Raw genomic sequence first — 26,264 nt, forward strand, 5'->3', positions numbered from 1 at the left:
AAAAAAGTGAGCATTGTTGCATTCATCCAGTCGCTAAACAAAATGAAACAATGTTTGATTCCGTCGTTAAACAAAATAGAAATAGTATTTCATTCAGCCGTTAAACAAAATGGAACAACGTTTGATTCAACCATTAAACAAAAGAGCATATTGTGCTTACTAGAAAAATATGTCATTGATGGTTTAGCAATGATGAAATACCTTTGATGAATAGTTACCAAAAATATTTGACGAAAATAGTTGCTTGAAGGGAAGCAGATTGGGAACAAAAGACAAGAAACAACCCTATATTATGCAAAAATATTCAAGTTAGGGATGACACTGGGTTTATATATGATTCAAGAAAATATTTCATGCTTTTGTAAATAGTTAAGTATGATATTTGCAATATAAGGTAATTCATAAATTACGTTATGCGAGAACGTGTAGTATATGCGAATAAGTAAGATATTTGCGAATTTAATGGGGTTTCGCAAAATGGAATAATGTTAATTTATGCAATATCGTGTTGTTTATGCTAATAAGATATTTGCAAATTTTATGGTAAGTGCCATTTTGCACATAAATTTATGGGATCTCGAGAAGTATATGCGAAAAAGTTTGATATTTGCGAATTTAGTGGTAAGTGATAAGTGGAGTTTAGCACATATATTTTTGTAATTTCATGAAATATATGGAAAGAGGATGATATTTGTGATTTTGGTGGTTTTAGTTTCACAGAGATTTCACAAATAAATTTATATGAGTTTGTGAGGTCTAAATTCTTAAAAAAAAAAACCTCGTGATTCTGGATTTAATTGGATGTTGGACATATTTGACAGATTGTATAATTTTATAGCAAAAATACCTATATTCATAGTTGTGAAGTGTAAAAGTGTCTTAGCGATGTCGGATATTTACGATTTTGGACATCAAGCAAATATAAAAATTGTATAACTTTTAGGGTATCACGTCAAATTACACATACAGTACGATCGTTTTCCAAAAACAAAAAGGATGCAAGAGAGAAGCACACTTCCCCCAAATGAGAAGCGAGTTTTTCCCATGCTTTCTCCCTTAGAGAGGCTTCTTTATGGAAAACTACAACACTCCATCATCTTTCCTTCGCCAAACCATTTAAAGAGATGTTTGGTGCCATGTGAAAGATGAGCAAAGTTCATGAGTTCCATTAACATGAAATTCTTGCACTTGGTAATGTTTAACTTGCAGGAATGCGATATTTGACACGATGCCGACGTGCATTGACCTTAAGAATGGTTTTGGGAAGACGTTTGGTGTCATGTGGAAGTTAAGAAAGTTCATGAGTTCCAACAGTGTAAAATAATGTCCAACTTGTAGCAATGGGATACTTCACATGCTGCCTAGGTGCACCAAAAGACAACAGTGAGCACGGTGTAACACGTTTGCCCTTTGCTAACTAACGCTTGCTGCTCTACTCATTTGATCAGCAGACCAGGATGACTGCTCGTTCTGAGAACCAGAGGGAAGTCATGAATGCACTTAGCTTACAAAATCCAGAACTTCTGTATCTGTACTCGTTCTTAAAAGTACTCAGGTTTTTGTTATAGGCCAAAGCAGCCACAAAAGAATCAGTGAATAATAAAACCTGAACGAAAATATTTGCTCAAACTCCAACGGGTCGTAGAGTTCTTACCCTTTTTTTTTTAAGACAAGCTGGGGTTAGGCAGACCCCTACCAGTTATACAACTATACCATTGGGTTTTGAACATGCAACGTCCCAACACAAGGTGACGTGCAATAGCTACTCCTACCAGACGAACTCTTATGGAGAATAAAAAGGGGCGTGTAATTTGGTTGATTAAGATCTGTCACAAAGACACACCATTCTTTGCTCAATTTTCCTACAAGGGGACACGACACCAGGGTTTGTTGAAGCATCTATCTGAAAATATTAAGATATATATCAAACTCTCAGCGGTTTGACAACTTTAGGTAAAGCTGTGTCCAAAGGAAAGCTGATCCTTTGAGACAGAATCAAGCTTGACCAAATTCATGAACGCCAACATCAGTGGATCAATTGTGCTTCATGAACTTGGCCACACTTAAAATCCAAATCCTGTTTCAACTTAGAATCTGCTGAAGTGATGCACAGACATAAAAAGATGGCGCCAGTACCATATTGTAAAGCCCTTTGAAGTAATTCCCTGATCAGCATTCTTCCAAGAATCACTGATAGCTTTGAACTTAAAGGGATGCAGTCTAGATTAGAAAAAAGAGTCTTTTCTGTTCATGTGGCCAATGCTGTAGTAGTCATTTTCCACATACATTGATGAGATGAAACAAAAACAGCCATGGTGATGCAACCCATTGGTCAAGTGCACATGACTAGCAAGAACAAAGCTTATTCAGATATCACACAACCAATTTCAGTTTTTCGACTGTTAATGGTTCTAAAAGCTCAGAAACATGACTTATATGTAAAATTCTAGGAGAAATTTACATTTAGCCGCTTAACCTATAAACATGTTTTGTACTATCAAATATTACAAAAAAAATTGCCTAAAGCATGTAGAAAATGCACAAGTAGGCGCTTGCGTTGGTGATTCTTTTGTTGTGTCTGTGATTGAGAAATTAGGGTTTTGCTTGAATTTTTTTTCTTCTCTTTTTCGTCTTTTCCCTTTTAACTGGCATCGGGTACTGCCCTAATCTCAGCCTTGCAATCTTCAACAAACTAGCGTTTCAGAATCGTTATGCCACGAATTATTGATTGATTGAGAAGTTAATTAAAGAATTTCTGTGGAATGCGTTGTGAAATCTAATTATTAGGGCAGACGTAAAACAATTCTGTTGGTGGCGCATTACGTCTGTCTCTTGATGAGAGTAAGATGGTCGGTCACACCACCCATGCTCTCATCACAAGACATCAACGTAACATCTCATTATCAGGGTTTCCTTGACAGGAAAATTCCCTCCATTTCGTTTGTCGGTAAAATCTAAAGAAAAACCCGGCACATAGAGATTTAGAAAAAACTAAGAATATACACGTAAAAATATGAAAAATATAAAACTGTAGGATGTCAATATCTGCGGTACTATCATGATACAAACACTGTTTTGTGAAAAAAGGTGACCTTAAAAATATCAGAAATATTTCATCTGTTGAATATTTGCAATAAAATCAAGACAGTTTCAAAATATTGCTATAATATTTTGAGTGGCTTGAAATGTAAGGATCATGCAACAGATGTTTGGACCATAAATCCACCCTACAAGAACAAGCAAAAGTATACATTTTAACACAATCAAGAGAAAGGAGCCCAAGATCCACGAATACTCAACTAGAAACTTAAATGTAGTAGCAAGTCTATGTTTAAAATTGCAAATAAAGCGTAACAGCTAAAATAGTTCTCAAGACATAAAACCATTAATCTACCCTACAATAAAATCAAGACAGTTTCAAAATATTGCTATAATATTTTGAGTGGCTTGAAATGTAAGGATCATGCAACAGATGTTTGGACCATAAATCCACCATACAAGAACAAGCAAAAGTATACATTTTAACACAATCAAGAGAAAGGAGCCCAAGATCCACGAATACTCAACTAGAAACTTAAACGTAGTAGCAAGTCTATGTTTAAAATTGCAAATAAAGCGTAACAGCTAAAATAGTTCTCAAGACATAAAACCATTAATCTTCAACAATTCACCAAGGGAAATTCCATAAAATTCTACTAAAAAAATCGTCTGCATGGACAACCACATAATATCCACTGTCCATGAGAGTCAGACTATCTAAAGATTATAGATGGCGAATAATCAGCATGTACGGTTCATCACAAGACCTGCATTCCACCATTATCTCCCCAGAGTGCTGCTATAAAATGTGCCTTGCATATCATTGCTGGAAGAGGCGGTGCCTTGGTACTGGGAAGATCAGCCAAAGGGAAAAGGAGTAAGCTACTAGAAAGTTAAAAAAATTTAAATGAAAGCTGAAGACTTCTGATGAATCTGACCTTACAAAGAGATATGTACAAAACACAGGATCAACATCAACTCCCCATTGCTGAACAAGGAAACTACTTGCGAATCAGCTGCAGTAAAGTGTCTGGTCTATCTGAGGTGGGATTGGCTTTATCTCAGTTCCAAGCTCTTGTTCAATCCTGTACCTGTTCAAAAATAAACACCTTGAACCACAAGAGTACTGATGGATCAAACTCAAGCTGGTAAGCCACAATTCCAAACCCAGAGCGAAGGTTGGAGATTGCTTTTTTCAAGATTATTTAGGGGAACCATTAAGTTATCATAGTTATTTTTTTTTCAGAAAGTAATTTTTTTTTATTTATGACACGGAGAAACTGCCCCCAGGATTGGAAACCTAGTCACGGTGGTTTAGCCTGCCATACTTACTGTCACCGTTCTGGTAGCATAAAACTCCGTGGGCCCTCGTGCCCCAGGGAATCACCTTGCTTCAGCTTACACAGGAGAGTGATGCCCGTGGGATTTGAACCTTGACCACCCGTCTAACGGGGAGTTGATGTCAATGGAGCTTGTCTCGGTCCCTAATCACTATGCCAAACCCCTTGGGGACGAATGTAACTTATTAAAGCTAGATCACATGACATTTCTTATGTCAGACAAAGTAGAGTAGAATTTCTATCAATAACATCTTTTTTATGTCAAGGAGAAATCACTCATTTTTTGGTGGCCGAGAGGTGCAACATTGACTGTGGCCTATTTTGGTATCCTCAGTGTAAAACTCCAGGGGCAGTTCCACCTGGGAAAGCTTTCCATTGCGCTTCAGCTTGAGCACGGGGTGCACCTCCCCAGGTTTTGCACTCCTGATGTCCCTTCATCTCAAGACAAATCTAGCCACCCACCTAACCAGGTAAATGGAGCCCGCCTAGGCGATAATCTCATCCTTCTGAATCGACAAATATCGATTTTCAAATCCTAATTCTTGAATGATAAGAGGGAAACTAAATTTTCTTACAAGTTAAACCGGTCCTCAAAAGTGATCAAATTCACTGCTAAGCCAAGGTGACCAAACCTTCCTGAGCGACCAACCTGCAAATGTGAAAGCAAAATGAGATGAGAAAAGAACAAAGGTTTATTTTGTTTATCAGAATAAAGTCTCATACCCTGTGTAAGTAAGTTTCTGAATTCTTTGGAAAATCAAAGTTGATAACAACATTCACTGCTTGAATGTCAATTCCCCTAGTAAACAAGTCTGCAATGGATTAAATATTAGAAAGATCAGTTGTCCATCAGATGTGGGAAAAAATCATGTTTTCATAATAACTTGGTTAGAAATACATAATGGTCCTTCTAATAACTCATAAAAGACCTTAAGCTTGTACACACAACATAATCAACAAAAAGAAAAAAAAAGGATGTGTCTGCATTTCCAAATTGAGGAAAGTCAGATGACTGTCATTCTGAAGGATCAAAACAGAAGACCATGAAGCAAACACAGGTAATAATGACTGGAAGAATATACCAGAGGCAGCAGACAAGTGCAAAACAAGAATTTCAGTAGAAGATTATAAAATTAAAAAGAATATGGATCATAATATGAGGTGTATATCCATCTAACTTCCAAAGTCCCCACCATTCCAAACTTATTATTTTATACAATAAACTTAGATGCGAACAGAAGTCTAATACTGCAACTAGTTAGCAGTAAGATGGGATGACAGACATCCATATTGATATAACGCAACAGAGACAATGAGAAATTAATCCTGAAATGGAATTGGATTACTACAATTGCATCAATATGGTGTGACAAAGACCGAGAACAATTATCATAGAAATCTTCAGCAGTTATGAACTGCAATAGACAAACAGAAAAGGTCCATGAAGAACAGAAAGGAATAGGGAAAAAAAGAATAATGAAATGAAAACTACCATCATTGCAGTACAACAGACAAAACATGAATTTATTCATTGCAGATTACACAGACAAATTAAGAATGATCCGTTCAGAAGCATACCGGTACACACAAGATTCCTACAGGCACCATTACGGAAGTCATGAAAAACTCGGTTGCGATGTGCTTGCAACATCCTCGCGTGAATGTAAAAGCATGAATAACCAAGTTCAGTAATCTTCTTTGCTAACAGTTCTACACGGGTCACCGAGTTGCAGAAAATAATTGATTGATTGATCTGAAGCTGTAATTGTAAGCACAAGTTTCATCACTCTCATTTCATGGAAAACTTTCGAACATATAAAGGCAAAAACTTGCTTGCATCAGTAATTAGACCTTTGAGAATAGTGTGTTTAAGCAGTGGACTTTTTGTCTTTCCTCAACAAAAGCATAGTATTGAGTTATACCCTTGAGGGTTAGCTCATCCATTAGGTTAATGATGTATGGCTTCCGCAAATATCGATCTTTGAAATATTTAATAGTAATAGGAAATGTTGCTGAAAACATTAAAATTTGCCGTGCTGGTGGAAGGAAACTGATCAGTTGCTCCACTGAAGGTTGGAATTCTGGGGACAAAAGCTTATCTGCCTGTGTCAAGAACAAATAATATTAGAAAATGGGACGATTAAAAGGGTCTCTCCAAGCAATTAAAAAAAAAGGCATGTTTCCAACTCTATGAAATATGCAATGCATCTCATAAGGATAAATTTACTTCAAAACATAAAACTCATTACAATCAACAATAAAGAGAATATCTGGAGGTAATATCATCCTCATTACTGCTTAAAGTAATACAGTGTTTGCAGGTAACCCAATTATACATCACTTTATTATCAAAAAATATATATACATATCACATAAACACAATGATTACAACAAAAGCCAACTACCTGATTATAGGAACTGACCAAATTACATTGTCAATCCCTACAGCCATGTTTAATGGATATCTTTAATTTGCTCTGAAACTCCAAGATTCTTTATGAACTTTGCTTGAGGATGAAACCGGATAAGATCTGAGCCACATTATCTTAATCCACATCAGTTGCTGAGATGGATATGCATCTAGCGTTTCAAATTAAGATAATACTAAACCTGGCAAAACATGTGAGATATAAGGCAGGTCATGGTCAGAACCTATGTCACATGGGTGCGGGTGCGAAGCAATTTCAAAAATTTTGGACACGGGGACACAGTTATATATATATATATAAAAGATTGTAAATTTTAAAGCAATAAATTGACGGGTCAAAGTTGACAATATATATAACAATAATAACAATAAATAAATATATATATATAACAATCATAAATGGACAAAAATAGACTCAGTCAAAGTTGATCGAGTCCAAAATTAATTTTAATAAATGGACAAAAATAGACTCGGTCAAAGTTGACCAAGTCCAAAATGTGGACGGACTCGGCCCCGGTGCGTTGACCGTGTCCGAAGCCGCACCCGTGTCTGCACCTTTGTCGAGTACGGGCGACGCGGATAAGTTGACCTTTTAGCCGAGTCCGTGTGACTTAGGTTAGAACCCTTTGTTTGCAAGAAAATAGAAAAGGTTGCATCAAAATAGTCAGGGATCACACAGTGAAAAAGGCCCAATCCAAGTCCAACCAGAAAATGCAAAGGAACCACAATTTGACTAGAAGTCAGCCATGAACAGAATTGAGTCACTTGAGTAGTGATTTTGTGGGTGCCTATGCTTCTATGCAAGACAGCCCAATCTAACAGTTAAGTTCTAGGAACCTGAAACCCCTTCCAAAACAAGAGAGTTTAGAAATAATAAATTTGTATATATCAGTGGGATTCTCAGATTCCTAGTATATGTGAATCCTGTAGTTCCTTCTGAAGAATCCCAAGATTCTGAGGATCCTGGTTACAGATCAAATTTTGAATGAGTACTTAGTAAGTTAGACTATAATCTAGCAACCTCTCAGTCTCCGGTGAAAACCACAAATTTATACCCTATGTCACATGGGTGTGGGTACGAATGTAGAGCAATTTCAAAAAATTTGGACATGAGGAAATGGCTAAGTAACACGGACTCGGCTAAAAGGTCGACGCACCCTGGTCGACACGCCCCGACACGGGTGAGACTTCAAACACGGGGCGGACACAATCAACTAAATGTCGGACTCGGTCAACACACCGGGGCCGAGTCCGTCCACATTTTGGACCCAGTCAACTTTGACTGAGTCTATTGTTGTCCATTTATTAAAATTAATTTGGACTCGGGTCGGGTCCAGACCTGACCTGGATCCAAGACATATCGAGGTCGGGGCCCGACCCTTAAGAGGCTACGCAAGAGGAGGGGCAGACCACAGACCCCTCCCCGCCGATCGCTCCCTCTACCCCACTCGTCCCTCGCTCCTCGTCCCCTTCAGGCTCGTCGACGACCCAGACCATAGCGACCGTAGCCGCCGGCAACGCCAACCACCGGTCCTCTCCGATATATCCCTCCTCTCTCTTTCGTTCTTCTTCCTCTTCCTCCGGCAGGGGACGAAACCCCCCTGCCTCATTCGTGTTTTCAGGCAGGGGGTGGAGGCCCCTGCCTTAGTTTCTTTTCCAATAGGGGGCATAGCCCTGTGCCTCGGATCTGTTTTCCTGTAGGGGAATCTGCCCCCCCTGCCTCAATTTGTTTTTTCGACAGGGGGTGAAGCCCCCTACCTTTGGGATCTATCATTCAAAAGTATGGAGAAATTGATGGAGATGTAAATCATAGGATAAAGGTTGGGTGCATGAAATAAAAAAGTGCAGCTCGAGTGTTGTGCGATCGTAGAATGCCATTGCGGTTGAAGGGAAAGTTTTATAGGACGACTATTAGGCCCGCTTTACTATATGGTACGGAATGTTGGGATGCCAAGAGACATCATATTCAAAAAATGAGTGTAGCTGAGATGCGTACGCTTAGATGGATGTGTGGAAATACAATAAAAGATAAGATTCAGAACGAGGAGATATGTAAGAAGGTAGGCGTTGCACCCATTGAAAATAAGATGAGAGAGAATCGTTTACGGTGGTTTGGACATATTCGGTGAAGGCCTAATGATGCTCCAGTTAGAAGGATGGAGAAATGGAAAAATATATTAGTTAAAAGAGGTCGGGGTAAGCCTAGGAAGACTTGGATGGAGATGATAGGAAAGGATATAAAGGCTTTGAATCTCACCGAGGACATGGCATTGGATAGAAATGATTGGAGGAGAAGGATTCATGTGGAAGACCCAGAATGATTTTCTTTGTTGGTTCATATCGCCGACCCCAATTGTTTGGGATGAAGGCGTAGTTGTTGTTGTTGTGGTGGTGGTGGTGAAGCCCCCTGCCTCAATCCGGTTTTTCTGCAGGGGACGGAGCCCCCTGCCTCAGTCGCAGTTTTTCAGCAGAGGAAGGAGCCCCCTACCTCTGTTTGGTTTTTCGTCATGGGGCGCTGCCCCTGCCTCAGTTTGGTTTTCCAGTAAGGGGCAGAGTCCCCTGCCTCAGTCGCAATTTTCAACAAGGGGCGAAGCCCCCTACCTCTGTTATTTTCTGTGAGACATACAGTGAGAGAGGTAGAGCTCCTGTTACTATTTTTTTGAAGTATTTATTAACTTTATTTACATATTTTGTTGCGTACTGCATACGATTTTGTGTTTAGTTTCACTTTTTTTCAGTTTTTAGATATAATGGCGAGTTCTAGTGGCAGTGTCAATACAGTTGGTTCAAGTTCTAACTCTGAAATAGAAGTTTTTCAACCACTTTGAAGGCTTGTGACAAAAGAGATAAAAGCTAGTGGTGGTGGTGGGAATGTGTAGTTTCTGTGTAATCTATGTAAGACAGTTTCCACGGGTTCTTATACGCGTGTGAAAGCACATCCTTTGCATATTCGTAGTCAAGGAATCAGGCCATGTTCTAGGGTTGACAAAGACTTCTTAAAGCAATTAAAGAAAGAACAAGAGAAAGCTGAAAAAAAAATTACAAAGAAGAGAAGCGATTCGATTAATCTGCCTTTTGCTACTGCTAGTGATGAACAAGAAGAGCTTTTGAAGAAAAGAAAGATGGAAGGCAATGAAACAATACAAAGGTCATTCAAAAACATGGCAAGAGCTGAAATTAATAAAAAGATTGGTCAATTCTTTTACTCAAGCTCAATCCTTTTAATGTAGCTACAAGTCCATACTGAAAATATATGATTCGCTAATTGTAATTTGAGTTAAGTGCCTCCTAGTTCAGAAAAACTATGAAGTCATTCTTACAAAGAAAAAAAATAGAATTGAAAACTTGTTAGAGACCCAAAAATTTGCATGAAAACGACATGGAGTGTCCACTGTTTCTGATGGGTAGCCTGATATACAAAGGCAACCACTGATAAACTTTATTGCTTACTCATTTAATGGGGTCAATCTTTTTTAAGACCGTTGATGCATCTGGGGAGTATAAAGATGTTGAATATTTAAAGAGATTATTTGTCGAAGTGATAAAAGAAGTGGGTGAAGAACGTGTGGTGCAAATCATTCCTGACAACGCTCCAGTTTGCAGTCGTGCAGGAATGAATTTGGCAAGTGAAGATACGTATTCACATATTTTTTGGACTCCTTGTGCAACACACAATTGAAATTTGGCACTTAAGAGTATATTCAGTCCATCAAAAGATGATGCACAAGCACGTGAAACGTGTTTATAGATTGAGGAAATAGAGCATGATATTCGAAATATTAGAAATTTTATTTCAAACCATCATCATGTCCTTTCTATATTTAATAGGCATTCTGATCTCGAAACTCATTTTGCTTGTATCATTGTTATGATGAAAAGAATTAAGCAACTCAAGAATGCATTGATGATGATGGTGGCTGATCAAGATTGGGATTTTTATCGTACTAAAAATGATGTTAAGGCTCAAGCTATCAAAAAATGCATCTGTGATGATTTTTTGTGGGATAAAATTACATATTTTGTTGAATTTACAAAGCCTATTTGGGAAATGTTGAGAGAAGTTGACAGAGATGTACCCATGCTTCATAGAATTTATGAAACGTGGGACAATATGATTGAAAAAGTTCAAAGTATCATTTTCAAACATGAGAAGAAAGATGTTGCGCTTGATGATTCAGAATTTTATAATCATGTACATTCAGTTTTAGTGAGAAAGATGGGATAAACGCAATACACCTTTGGATTGCATGGCACACTCTCTCAATCCAAAATATTATGCAAAAAAATGGTTGAGAGAAGGTTTTGGTTGTGTTTCTCTAAATGAAGATCCTGAGATATCAAGGAATAGAATGATATGTTAGGGAAGACTTTTTAATGATCCTCAAATGTTTAAAGTTATAAATAGTGAGTTTGGAAAGTTATCTACTGAGAGATTTGATTCTTTAGCAGCACTTATGGCAAGGGACGAGGAAGATCTCTTTAATTGGTGGGCAACATATGGATCAAAGACATCAAATCTACAACATCTTGCAATGAAGTTGTTATCCCAACCTGCTACATCATCATGTTGTGAAAGAAATTGAAGTACATATGCTCAAATTCACAACATTAAAAGAAAAACTCACTAATAAAAATAATACAAGCAAAATGAGTTTCAACAACTTGAGATCAGAATGCCTATTAAATATAGAAAGGGCATGATGATGGTTTGAAACAAAATTTCTAATATTTCGAATATCATGCTCTATTTCCTCAATCCATAAACACATTTCGCGTGCTTGTGCATCATCTTTTGATGGATTGCATATACTCTTAAGTGACAAATTTAAACTGTGTGCTGCACAAGGAGTCCGAAAAATATGTGAATACGTATCTTCACTTGCCAAATTCATTCCTGCACGACTGCAAACTGGAGCGTTATCATGAATGATTTGCACCACACTTTCTTCACCCACTTCTTTTATCACTTCGACAAATAATCTCTTTAAATATTCAGCATCTTTATACTCCCCAGATGCATCAACAGTCTTCAAAAAGATTGGCCCATTAAGTGAGTAAGAAATGAAGTTTATCAGTAGTCGCCTTTGTATATCAGTCCACCCATCAGAAACAATAGACACTCCATGTCGTTTTCATGCAAATTTTTTGGTCTCTAACAAGTGTTCAATTCTATTTTCCTTTGCAAAAATTACTCTTAGTGTTTCTAAACTAGGAGGCACATAACAACTCAAATTACAATTAGTCAATCATATGTTTTCAGTATGGACTTGTAGCTACATTAAAAGGAATTGAGCTTGAGTAAAAGAATCGACCAATCATTTTATCAATTTCAACTCTTGCTATGTTTTTGAATGACCCTTGTATTGTTTTATTGCCTTCCATCTTTCTTTTCTTCAAAAGCACTTGTTGTTCATCACTAGCAATAGTCGCTTCTTATCTCTGGAATTTTCTTCTTTCTTTAATTGCTTTAACAAGTCGACCTTTTAGCCGTGTTCGTGGGACTTAGTTTATACCCCTCTTTCATCAATGCATTTATAAATTCGTTGGCTGTTTGAAGGAATGGATAAGAGAGGAGATATTCTATCATCACTATATGATAATGATCTCTATAAATTCTACACCAGTACAGCAACTAAGTTATAAAATATTCTAAACAACAAAGAAAATCTCAACTTCAATTTAACTTTAAAATAACATGAATTCAGCAAATTCAAAATGTCATCGAATTTTACATATAAGGAAAAACTCAACAGAATAAGTTCCACAAAAGGAAATAGTTTCTAATGGGACATAATTTTACAACAGGAAATAAACCAGTGGCAATAGTCTAGAAAGGTGTTACCAATTAGTAGGCACTATGAAACAGAAACAAATAAATAATACAGGAGAACCCGGTTATGAATAAGCATCTCAGACATCCACAAAATCACTATTCATAAAGCAAGTTATTGAAAGATATATTAAAATGTTAATTTTAAGATATATTAAAAGTTTGTTACCTCATCCATGGCAAGCATTGTACAATCTTTCAAGATGCAAACACCCTTCTTCACAAGGTCAAGTATTCTACCGGGAGTTCCAACAAGCAAATGTACTGGCCGATAAAGACGCATGATATCATCCTTTAAGCTTGTTCCTCCAGTGGTAACCATTACCTGAATCTTCAAATGCTTACCAAGATCCTTACAAACTTGTGATGTCTGAAGAGCCAATTCTCGTGTGGGAACCAGTATGACAACTGAAACATGATGATCAGATATCTATTAAATTCATTTTTCCAAAAAAAGTAATTATCACAATTTGAATTAAAAAGGAAAAATGTCAACAAGAGCAGATGATAACATAACAAGTTTAATTCAGAGCAAGGAGCAACAAAATCCTTGTAATCATACAAAGCAAGAATGTGAACAATATCACAATCACCACTTTACGTTTCCATATTACCTAGTTCCTATCACATAATTTCCTTGTTAATATAGATTTTAATTTTGTAAGCATAGGCAGTATCAGTAATTATTACAGATTTAAGATCATGTTAAAAGAAATATTTGTACTTTTGAACCAGACTTGGAATAAAACAGACCCATGTCTAAATCTGACTTGGATCAAAGCAGACTTGGGTTTGTTTTGGCCATTGTCACAAATATCGGTTTCAACTATATCTTGGCAAGGCAATTTCTCATGATAATATAGGTTTAGTTGATAAATCTCAGCCTCGAGAAAATCTCAACCGTTACAAATTTTAAAAGAATATAAAAATAGCAGAATAACTAAAAATCATGTTTAGATAATAAAATATACATAAGAAAAGAATAAGTAAAAAATATAAAAGAAAGAAAAAACATATTTAAGATATAGAAAAGAAGTAAAAATTTAAAACTGATAATATCATGATAAGATCGTGTTATATATAAATTCTAATATTTTTAAAATATCACGATATTTCTAATTTATTAAAGCTCACACAGATTTTTTTGAGTTTTTTCCCAAACAAAGAGCAATTTCTCAAGATCAGTGTTGTTAAAAAAGCGTGCCTCTCCTCGAGGCGAGGGCCTTTGTGCCTTGAGGCGCAGTTAAAAAGCATAAAAGCATAAAGGCGTACGCCTCATGCGCCTTGAAGCGTACGCCTTGAGGCGAGGCACGCCTCACCGTGAGGCGCGCATTAAAAAAAAATCGAATGGGCCCGGACCCGAGTCTGACCCGGACCCGTATTCTCGAAGGTTCGAGAGAACCTGTGTCTTTAAAAAAGACACAGGCGCCTCGGGCGAGGGGCAAAAGCCCTTGCCCCTTCTCTCTCCACTCTGTCCCCTCTCATCCCCCGCGACCGCTGTCGCCGGCGACCACCGGTCATCGCCTCTTCCACCTTCTTCTTTTCTTTGCTGAGAAGGCGTCGGCGACCCGCCGGCCACCACCATCTTCTTTTCTCTGTTGCGAGGGCCCCAACGACTCACCGCCACCGCCGTCCGTTCTGGCGACCACGGCCGACATCCCCGATGCTACCTTTCCTTTGTGTTTTCCGGTGATGTTGGAGTCACCACCACCAGGTAAACCCCTCTTCTTTACTTCTTCTCCGTGAGGGGTCGACCGATAGGGTGGCAGTGCCCCCTGTCGTCGCCTCTCGTCGGCAGCCCCCCCCCCCCCTCTGCTTTTCTCTCTTGGTCGATCGACAGGGGGGCGGAACCCCTGTCGTCGCCTTTCATCGGCCGGGGGGGCTCCCCCCTGCCTCTTTCTTTGGGTCGACCGACAGGGGGGCAGAGCCCCTGTCGTCGCCTCTCGCCGGCAGGGGGATCCGCCCCCTGTCGCTTTCTTTTTCGACAAGGCGCTTTGCCCCCTGTCACCTTCTGTTCGGCAAATATACATTCAAAGTACATCATGCATGGGTACACTTTAATGAAATTTTAAAAATTAAATTTGTATTCATTTAATTCGTAAGAATTCATTAAGGTGATGCAAAGAGTTATGCCCTTGTCAGCATGTTTTAATGAAAAGACTTGTTTTTTAAGTTTTAGTGTAATACAGTATGTTGATTTTTAGATTTTTTTAAAAAGCTGACTAAACATGACAAGTTTTGAATGTGGTATGTGTTTTCAACTAAAAGAACTAAAGAGATCACAATCATGGGTCTGGTTTACAAAACCTGCAACGGACCAAACCTGGTTAAGATGGACAACTTACTTAAAGGACCTTTCAACTCACATTATATTTTGATAGATTTGCAACTTCCTGACTACTATGCCTTCAGTTAGCATGTTGTACATTAGTCTATTACCTAAGTCACAGGGACTCGGCAAAACAGGTGTCGCACCCGCGTCGATGCGACGCGACGCGGGTGCGGCATCGGGTGCGGTCAACACAACCCTGGGTGCGGTCAACGCACCCAGGGTCATTTTTGTCCACTGTTTTGGCGTTAAAAAAATCCCCGATGAAAAGGAGGATTAGGGCAAAAAAAATTTTTTTTTTGCCCTAATCTCTCCTCTCCTCTCCCCCTGAGCTCGAGCTTTCTCCTATCGACGCCCCAGCTCCACCTCCTAGGCTCCTCCTCTCCTTTAGCAGGTATGTACCCTCTCTCACTCTCTTCTTGGGTCGGCAGGGGAGGGGGCGAGCACCCCCTTCCCTTCTCGCTCTCTTGTTGGGTCGACAGGGAAGGGGCCAAGCCCCCCCTCCCCCCTCTGGCTCTCTTTTTGGGTTGGCAGGGGAGGGGCTGAGCCCCCCTCCCCCCCTCTCGCTCTCTTGTTGGGTTGACAGGGGAGGGGCTGAGCACCCCCTGCTCCCTCTGTTTTCGGTAGGGAAGGGGCTGAGCCCCTCCCTGTTTTTGGCAGGGGAGGGGCCGAGCCCCCCACCCTACTCTCTTTGATTTCAGGGGAGGGGGCGAGCCCCCCCCCCCCTCTGCTCCCTCTGTTTTCGGTAGGGGAGGGGACGAGCCTCCTTCGCTCTCGCTCTCTTGTTGGGTTGGCAGGGGAGGGGTTGACCCCCCCCCCCTCTCCCTGTGTTTTCGATAGGAGGAGGGGGGCGAGTATAATTGATTTGAAAATTTTAATGTATTTTTTTTATGTGTTTTCAGGATAAAAATGACTGATAAAGGGAAAGGACTTGTGTCATCCTCATCCCAACATGTGAGTTCTACTGCTAGTTTTGTTGATAGTTGCAGTGGGATTGATGATGTGGGGCCACTATGGGTACATGTAGATAAACTTGCAAAAACTGGAGAAAGAGGTGGTGGAAACAAGAGATTTCGATGCAAGCTCTGCGAAAGAGATTTTGTTAGGTCTTACACAAGAGTGAAGGCTCATTTGTTGAAGATACCAGGACATGGCATTTCAGCTTGCAGAAAAGTTGATGAGGCAATGCGAAGACAATACAAGAAAATACAAGAATATGAGAAGAGAAAGGCAATGGCCAATTCTTCTGCAGTCAGTGTGCCATTTGCAAGCCACCAAGAAGATGCTGAAAAAAAAAAGTCAATGTAGGAGGTAGAGGAACGATACAAGCAGCATTCAATACATATGGAAGAGAAGATTTGGATAGAAAAGTTGGGAGGTATTTTTATTCTGGTTCACTCACATTTAATGCAGCTAGAAATCCTTATTGGAAGGATTTAGTAACATCCTTGGCAAATTGTAATTTGAGTGGTTATGTGCTTCCAAGTTCAGAAAAAATACAAATCACACTTCTTGCAGAAGAGAGGGCAAATGTGGAAAGGTTGCTAGAGATTAAAAAATATTCATGGGAGAAAAATTGAGTTTCTATTGTGTCTGATGGATGGACAGATATTCAAAGGCATCCATTAATGAATTGCATTGCTTGTTCGCTTAGTGGCCCAATATTCTTGAAAGCAGTTGATGCATCTGGGAAATATAAAAATGCAGAGTATTTGAAGGGATTGTTTATAGAAGTGATTAAAGAAGTGGGTGATCAGAAAGTGGTACAAATCATTACAGATAACGCTCCAGTTTGTAAAAGTGCAGCGTTGAGTTTTGAGGGTGAGTATCCTCATATTTTTTGGACTCTCTGTGTAGCACACACCTTAAATCTAGCCCTAAAGAGCATCTGCAACCCCAAAGAAGAAGAAAATTCACAAGCATATGCTTTATGTTCATGGATTGAAGATTTAGAAAGAAATGTCAAAAGCATTAAGAATTTTGTTGTTAACCACCATCGTGTTAATGCTATATTTAATAGGCATTCTGATTTGAAATTGTTGGTCGCTGAAACACGTTTTGCGTCCATCATTATGATGATGAAGAGGATTAAAAGAGTAAATAATGCTTTGATTAACATGGTGACTGATAAAAATTGGACATTCTATCGTGCTGATGATGATATCAAGGCTCAAGAAATTAAAAAATTCATTCTTGATGATGTGTTTTAGGACAGAATGGTATACTTCCTTCAATTTACGCAACCTATTTGAGAAATGTTAAGAGAAGTTGATAAGGATTAGCTCATGCTTTACAGAGTTTATGAAATGTGGGATAATATGATTGAAAAAATACAAGCTATAGTTTTCAAGCATGAAGAAAAAAATCTTGCATTGGATGATTCTGATTTTTTTAATCATATTCATTCAATTTTAGTCATAAGATGGGATAAGAGCAACACTCATTTGCATTGCATGGCACATTCTCTTAATCCAAAATATTATGCAAATAAGTGGCGGGTTGGTGGTATTGGTAGTGTCCCTCCAAATTTAGACCCAGAGCTATCAAGACATAGAAATATGTGCATGACAATACTTTTTCCAGAAGCATATCTTCTACATCAAGTCACACAAGAGTTTGGAAAATTTTCATCTTCGAGATTATACGGACCGGCATTATTCGCGAGAGAAGAAGATAATATAGATCATATCACATGGTGGTCAACATTTGGATCAGAAACACCTCTTTTCCAACGTCTTGCATTAAGATTGCTATAGCAGCCTGCTAGTTCATCTTGTTGTGAAAGAAATTGAAACACATATTCTCAAATTCACAACATGAAGAGAAACAAACTCACCAACAAGCGTGCAGAGGATTTAGTATATGTTCATTCAAATCTTCGATTACTTTCGCGAAGCAATGATGAATACAGGTACTAATTTGCTCTCTTAGTTATTTGATTATTTCTTAGTTTTCATTTAAATATACTTGTATTTTATTTATCATTTTCAAATTGGGTTTATAATGCAGACAAGGAACATCCAAATTTTTGGATGTAAACTCAGAAGAGTGTGACTTCGAAGGAGAACATGATTTCAACATAACAAACATGAATTTAGCCGAGCCTAGTATTCCTTCTAATGATGCATTTGATGATGAAGAAGAAAATTATTAACATCCATTATTTCATCATGATATACTTTGGTATGTAATTTAGTTCTTTTATACTTTACTTATTTGATTGATATTTAGGTCGATTTATGTAATTGTTTTACTTATTTGATTGATAATTTGATATTTAGGTTGATATACTGCATGCATGATGAATCATATTATGACAATGTTAACTATTATATGTTAAACTGTTAAAACCTTAAAATTATATATATATATATATATATATATTTTTTTTTTTACATTTTCCCCCCTGCCGCACCCCGCACCCGGGTTTTTTGGAAGTGCTGCATCCCCGCACCCGCACCCATGTGACATAGTCTATTACATTACAGAAGAGTTATGTATGCCATCATTGTTTTGTTTCTAGTACTTCATGAACTTTGGCACACATGAGCAGCGCAGCTCCTGTTGCTCAATTATGTTTGTTTCTAGGATTCCTATATAGCGTATACACCAGGATTGTAATGGAGCAAACATAATTAAATAAAATGATTATGTCAAATCATGGACAAGCTTATTTGGTCTTTTTGGTTGTAGTTTCCTTTGTCTATTTTGCATCTGTTTTCATGTAATGTGGTCAGCATAATGCATGATGTTAATATATATTTTGTTATATGTATTTTTGCAGTTGAACAATGAGAAAAGATGTAGGATGAAATCATGGAGTTAAAGTTTCAAATCCCACTAAAGATCTCAAACTCGTAGGACATGTAATTTGCAATTACTGTCATAAAGAGACTATAGGAGGCATCTATAGGCTAAAACATCACTTAGTTGGCACAAAACATGGTGTAAGCATATGTGAAGCAGTTCCACCTGATGTGAAAAGATTTTTTCAGAATCATCTAAAGGATTAGAAGCAAAAGAATAAGAGTTAAAACAAAACAAGTTAGATATCGAGAGAAGTGTTTATTTTGGATCATCAACAGGTGATAATGTGAATAAAGAAACTAGTGGATCATGTAGTGATGCAAAAACAAGCACAGGTTGTCCTATAGACCTTTTTGTGATAAAGAAGCACGACAAACCACAATAAACACTGCTTTTAAAAAGGATGAAAGAAAAAATGTATGTCGTGCAAGTTTGCAATTATGTTATTTGTCAATATTTTTTTATGTTTTTGTTAATTATGACATTCTTAATTTTTTTATCATTTTTTTATTATTTTATTTGAATGCAGTTGATTGGTGGAGTTCATTTGGGCACGAAAATCCTGAGTTGATGGATTTTGCAATTCGAATTCTAAGTTTGACGTGCAGTGCATCGGGCTGTGAGAGGAATTGGAGTACTTTCTCATAGGTTTGTGACTTTGTATTTTATTTTTGAAATACATTTTTATAAGTTTAATTATCTTATAATTGATTATCAATGATTTGAAATTATAGGTGCATACAAAACGAAGGAATAGACTTGAACAAGAGAAGATGAATGCATTGGTTTTTGTAATGTACAATATGAAATTAAGAGAGAGAAATATGAGGAGGAGGGCTACCAAAGACCCTATATGTCTAGATCATATAGACTCAGACGATGAGTGGATTGTGGAGAAGGAAGATCCAGAGAAGGAAGATCCAGTGTTGCCAAGTGATCCCAATTTGTTGGAGGATTCATGGTTGGATCCGAACTTCGACATAAATGCCATTGAGCATATGCTTATTAAAAAAGTCACTTCACCTCATGTTTCACAAAGTGGTTCTAGGCAAGACAGGTCTTCAATAGATCGAGGTAAAGTTATATTCCTTTTACCTAGCTATGAATATAAATGTATTTTTTTAATTACATAACATAAATATTTAATACATGATTTTTTATTGAAGGAAAAAGAAAAGCAAAAGAAGTAAATGAGGACGTGGATGAAGAAAGTATAGATGATGAAGAGTCAGAGAATGAAGATGAAGGAAAACCTATTTATATGGATTCTTCATATGATGATATTAAAGACTTAGATATTGATGATGACGATACACAAGAAGAGCCTAGGCCCTAATTCATATCATAGAGTTATTGACCATTTATATGTTTTTGGGGTCTTTCAATTGTAATTGCGAATGTTAACACTCTCATTTTGAAGAGTTTTGGACAAATACATTAACATTTGGTTGTTAATGTTAACATGCATTTTCTAATTATGATGTTATGTTGTTAGTGCTAATATGCATTTTGTTGTTAATGTTAGTTTTTTATTGAATGAATGCTCATATTTTATTTCTTAGATACTTACATAGATCAAGTTGTTGCATTAATGTTACTTTTACATGTTAATCTCATATTTTTTTCCGTATTTATTTGAGATTTTTTATTTCGTGTTGATTGGTGCTTCATCAATAAAGCATTTCTTATTTATTTATAATTTTAGATCATTTTTATAGTTTTTTTAAGTTTAAAAAAAAATGAGGCTTACACTTTGCGCCTCGCCTCAGATTTTGGTGGAGCCCCTTGCTACGCCTCAACGCTTTTCACAACACTGCTCAAGATCTTATAATAAACTCCTTTTTCAGATTGTTACTAAGCTCTGCAAACTTAACTCAGCCAAGGAAAAAATCTGCGATCTACTTTTCTCATTAATCTCCTGTCTCTCAAATGAAATGTGAATTCTTTACATAATCTCGGATTCCCAATGAAAGGTGGCATAATAAGATCAGCAAAGAGTTGAGATTGCCATGGTACAAAAAGGCTAAATTCTTTAACCAACTGAACTAAGAAGCTTACCCCACAACACTTCAAAAAAACCATGGCACCAATCACCATCTTGCTCATCAATGGCGCTTAACACAGAAATGACATGTAGTTGTCTTCAACAAACAAATAATAACACATTTAATCATCTGTGGTCTCTGTCACCAGCCTACCATGTACAGAAAATCACCACAATAACAAAAAATTTCAACTTAATTGATAGTCTGAAATAACTCTAATACACCTACGCATTCATTTTGCTCATGCACTCATTATGATGCAAAGATAATGATTCACCTTATGAATATATGTGCTTGGTGCATCTAGATATGGTATCATTCAAGTAACACCTATCCACCATCATTCTTTTCGCTTAGTGATGTACAATTCCTAGAGTCAAAGTATGTCCAGTCTTTCATTGCTTCCCATTAAGGAACTTCAAAGCACATTCATCTTTGGTTAAAGTCAGACTATCAACACTATCCACCTTAACAATCAAAGAGGTACTTCAAAGTCTACCAAACCCTTCACAATCTTTTATTCAGCAAAATACCTCCATGCTTATCTAGCGTATAACTTGTTGAACATGCTTCTCTGGCTGAGGCAAAAGTCAATAGTTTAATGGTTCCTTACAAAGCCACAAGTCTAAACCATGCCAACAGGTAGTGTTTCTGAGTCCATGTATCATCAACTTTTTTCTACCTGTTTAGTTAGGTAACTCTCTGAAAGGCAAGGTTCTCAGAGAAAGAATCACTTGTGCTATTTTCATCAACTGACAGAATGACTCATCCCAGTCAAAAGGACATCTTGCTTTTTAAGCATATAAATTTGCAACCAACCAAACTTTGAAACTTGCCATACTTCAACAAAACCTTAATTTAACTTTATTGTGTGATTTCTGACCCAACTGCTCATGCATGATATGCACAGAAAGAATGGAACAGAGAGGAACAAAAAGGTTTGTATGGTGAAAAAGAACATGGATTACATTCATGCAGACCATCTCATAATTCATATCTTCTACTCATCTGCAGTTTTGCTTTGGGCTTAACTTTAAACCATCTTCACATAAATAGGAGATATTTCAAAATATAACAATATTATTGTCATACAATACAAAAGCGCAATTTAAAAGGGAAAATACCCCAAATATCAAATCATCACCTATTTGAAACTACCAGAAGACTACCACAAAAGTATGCAGTCATATAGTTTTTATTGTGACATCGTCAATGATATTTCAGAGTATTTCTATTTTCATTTTTTTTAATATGTTAAATATGTTATTTGTCTTTGTTTCTCATTTTCCTTTAATTTCAAAACTTCTCTACACTTTTTCAAAAAGATAATTATCAAGATATGTTGTTCCTTCTCTTCTGTACTAACTTATGTTTTACTTTTTCAAAATGATTAGATTTTCTTAACGTGTATAGGAAAACCTATAATATCATGACAAATTGCCTCACTAAGATGTAGTTGAGATGATTGTAGGTGAGTATGCTATAAAACTAGTGGGACATACATGCCTCCTAGTTTTGGTTCAGTGGGATGCCTAATGTGATTAGATCTCCAAGATGGGTAATGGACTAAAGAAAAGATTTGACATAGAGGGTAAATATATCACAATCTGCAGGTTACAACACACACTGCATATGTGTTGTACACATCATTCAGCAGGGGTTATGAGACACTTCTCTGATTATTTTTTACCATTGGCAAGCCAATGGGCTACCTTGTGACAATGTTGTAAGTCATGACAGGCTGTTTGTATAATTTTGATATGTTTTACCAGAACAGTTTCTGCAACCATAAATTGCAAATGACATTCATGGCTGCAATATCAGTCAAGCTTCTTCCCTAGTATATGGATGTTCCAGGTGCAGTCCAACATTTAACCAACTGGAACAGATTAATGTATGGATCCTGCAATCAAATTTTAGCTTGTCATTAATTTCGAGCAAGCAATTCACATTTTGGGAATTTTTTTATTAAAAACAGTAAGGCGTATAGAACAGCAAATCTCAAGCAACAGTTTAGAGGGATTAAGTTCTTGGACTATGATATAGCAGTACAGAAGAGGATGGAACATAATATTATCATATTGAAGAATCATAAAAGCACATAAAGCAATCATATTGCATGCCAAACCAATTTATGATTGTCATAAACAAAAGCCCAGTATATTTCCAGTTGTTCCTTATTCCTAGCTCGGATTTGAGGAAACGATACACAACCATTATCGTTTTGATCATCATTCATAATACCCTACCCTAATATTTTCATAAAAGAATTGAAAGAAAAAGTAAACAGACATGCTAATTTACTATATTCCTGATTTGGTATTAATATGAATAAAACTGAGACCATTTAACACTTTTATGTTATTAGCAACGTAGGTGAATAAATTTAAAAATAAACTGTAATGAAAACACTTCAAAACCCAAGTGGCAAGAAGGGCTGTGTGGTCATTTATGTATTTAGACTTTGAAGTGAGGGAGAAAACAGTAAAGATGGTGTTTGACATTCCTCAAAAGTCAAACCGGGGTATAAGGATCAGGCCAAACAGTAAGGTTGAAAACTTAAAATGTAAATCCCCACATTAAAAAATATTTTCATGTGGGAGAAGCAATGTCTTTAAAGTTAAATTAGACTTCATTCTTTTCAGTACAAAAGTTTGCTAATCCACTAGAACCTTTACCAGACCGCTTCTTATCAATAAGAACCTGTAGCTAGGTTACCACAAATACCTTGAATGGCATTTTTCTCTTGATCAATTTTCTCAAGTGCAGGAATGCAGAATGCAGCTGTCTTCCCAGTTCCATTTTTGGCCCTTGCAAGAATATCACTGCCAGTTAAAGCTATGGGTATACTTTCTTCTTGAATTGGAGAAGGCCTCTCAAATCCCTTCTCATATATACCCATAAGTAACTCTCGCTTCAGGAAATAATCTTCAAATTCATTTCCTTTTGTAGCAGTCACATCCTGCAAAGACACAATTAAATCTATAAATTAGAACTCACATAAGAAGAGAAGCATACATTAGCTAAACAAAGATTCAAAAAAAGTAACCTGCAGTAAGTGAACTAAAAAAATGAATCTGAATCCACGCACATGGGCAAACACACACAGAGACATGCACACACACATGCACAAAGATACACATTCCCACACATGCACACACAGACAGAAGATGAAACGGCTTAGCTAAAGAGTTTGAAGCAATAATTTTGTTTCTTATATACAATTCCAGTCACAAAAGATGTGGCCCAGAGTTATAGAAAGGAAAGAGGATGCCAATAAAACAGAATGAAGAGAGCATTAGCCCTTTTTCCATTCTCATCTCAAGGTTTTGAAAAGGAAACAAAAAATGTAGGCCATAGTAGGGCTTTATCATTGAACTTCATAAGCACTTTACTCTTTGCCAAGGAAGGATCACACAAAGGAGAAAGAGAATTGTCACTATTTGAGAGCTGGGTGTTGATCTTATTCATCGCTAGTTGGAGTGTGCACCCATAGGTTGGGAAAAAGTAAATAAGAAAAGGAAAAATGATAAATGCAACAGAGAGAGAGAGAGACCTATTGGATAGCCTCAATAAAAAGATGCTTGGGAAGTGATAATATTCCGCATTTGGATTCTTTTAATTTTGTAAAAACTGCAGCACAGAGGACCTTATGCAGAAGAGATAATGATGAATGCACTGTTCGAATAGGGATGTTCACTTTCTATAGGCGTGCACAGATATTGTTATAAAACAATAGAAAGGGCAAAGAGTATTTAAAATTCCATGAATATAAATCGGATTATCATGTTGCTCGAAATTAAATGTTTCAAATCAATGCAAGTCCCACCATGAAGTTCATATAAATGAAGCAAAAATATGGAAAAGAAAATGACAAGATCCTCAAAAGCAGTAAAGACATATTTTGCCATCTTGTTCTTTTTATTATTGAACTTATATAATTACTGATAATAATGGCATGCACACGTACATGAACCCACCCACACATACATGAACACACTCACGCAGACTTGCACATACACACAAACACAAAAACAAATGTAATTTTACATCATACCTCTGTCATGTAACGTGTATCACTTGGTGGAATCTTCAACTGAGCCTTCCAGTCCTGAGGACTAAAACAAGAAAAAACAGCAGAATTTCAACTGCATGTTCCAATAGAAGAAACAACACAATTATAAAGAAGAATGAGAACATGGAACGGTCAACCACAATACAGTGTTTGCAGTCTATTGGGCAGTGCATGAACATAGAAGCATGCTGCTAACAACAGACGAGCAGTCAAAACAATTAGCTAAATAATAGCTAGCCGCAAAGGAAGATCAAAATTTAGAAAAGATGAGTGTCATGATGAGCATGATTATGTCAAATGATTTTGATCCTTACACATCCAATCTGAGTCTAATTACAATTATATTTACATTATTCTTCTCAAAATCTACAAATATCAGTCAATACCTCCCTCCTGAAGATGCAAATTAAAGGATGAAAGTGAAATGTCTCAAAAACTAGGAAAATACTTATTATTTTAGCTTGTAATGCGTTTTGGGACAAGTTAATGTTTTGGAATTCCTTAAAAAGAGGGTTCTAACTTCTAACCTATAAGAAGGAGAAAAAGGAAAGCAACAAAGCAAAAAAAATCTGCAGAAAAGTGTAGCTCCCAATCCAATACATGAAAAAGTATGAAATGTCTGCATTTCATTCTAAAAAGAAAAAGTTTGTTAGCGTAACATAATATTCTACGAAGAAAATATTGGCATGTCATCTTTACAATTCTCATAAAACAAATCAAACACTCGTAGACATTTCAACCACAAAGACGCAAGCAAGAGGGAATGAAAAATAATCAACATAATTCAACAAAAGCAAAAACAAGAATCTGTGGCATCATTCGAAGACGCACCCGGATTTGATGCCAGCATGCTGTTGAAACGCCGTTGAGTCAGTTTTCACGCCTATGATGTTCTCTGCTACACTGGCACCAGAATCAGCAGAAGCTTGCCTCCTCAGCCACTGCTGTTGCTGTTGCTGTTGCTGTTGCTGTTGCTGTTGCTGTTGCTGTTGCTGTTGCTGTTGCTGTTGCTGTTGCTGTTGCTGATACTGCAACAATCCTCTCTGAACATACTGCTGTTGGTTTCCCCTCCATTGAGGGTCTTGACCCAGGTTTGTGTTCGCTGGCCCCGCTGGACCTTCCCGGATGCCCGGTGGTGGGTACCGAGCTCTCGAATTCATCTCAATAAACGAACAGGACACCAGAAATGCAAGCGTAGAGTCGAAATCAAGAAATGAAGAATCGAACCTAAGCTTTCAACTTTGTGTTAGTTCGCCTCTGAGCCCCAAATTTGAAGGGAATTGGAAGAAAACTACGCTTTCCCCAATACAACAGATCGTATCTGTTATTTGTCTACTTTCCTTCTGAATTCTCACAACTTTCGGTTGGTGT

At 37.3% G+C, this 26,264-nt stretch overlaps 1 protein-coding gene across 1 annotated transcript; it reads right to left on the bottom strand.

The window, feature by feature from the left end:
* Positions 1 to 3,581: 3,581 nt before the first annotated feature.
* LOC149813279 (uncharacterized) lies at positions 3,582 to 26,192 on the bottom strand. The gene is made up of 10 exons (XM_089991470.1): positions 25,725 to 26,192; positions 24,876 to 24,936; positions 23,546 to 23,780; positions 12,807 to 13,045; positions 6,231 to 6,482; positions 5,958 to 6,138; positions 5,103 to 5,191; positions 4,955 to 5,028; positions 3,978 to 4,130; positions 3,582 to 3,888 (listed from the first exon to the last, which is right to left on the bottom strand). Exons 1-9 carry the CDS (start codon positions 26,051 to 26,053, stop codon positions 4,052 to 4,054), a joined length of 1,539 nt encoding a protein of 512 aa, XP_089847596.1. The 5' UTR covers positions 26,054 to 26,192; the 3' UTR covers positions 3,582 to 3,888; positions 3,978 to 4,051.
* Positions 26,193 to 26,264: the final 72 nt, after the last annotated feature.

Source organism: Nuphar pumila, chromosome 16 (assembly GCF_984573655.1).
Source record: "Nuphar pumila chromosome 16, dmNupPumi1.hap1.1, whole genome shotgun sequence".
NCBI classification, from domain to species: Eukaryota; Viridiplantae; Streptophyta; class Magnoliopsida; order Nymphaeales; family Nymphaeaceae; genus Nuphar; species Nuphar pumila.

Bases quoted from the DNA above. Each gene is read 5' to 3' on its own strand.
- LOC149813279 (XM_089991470.1), bottom strand. From the start codon at position 26,053: ATGAATTCGAGAGCTCGGTACCCACCACCGGGCATCCGGGAAGGTCCA. The intron at 23,781-24,875 runs GTATGATGTAAA...GTGTCTTTGCAG, and splicing joins ATACACGTTACATGACAGAG to GATGTGACTGCTACAAAAGG. The intron at 5,029-5,102 runs GTATGAGACTTT...TCACATTTGCAG, and splicing joins CAGAAACTTACTTACACAGG to GTTGGTCGCTCAGGAAGGTT.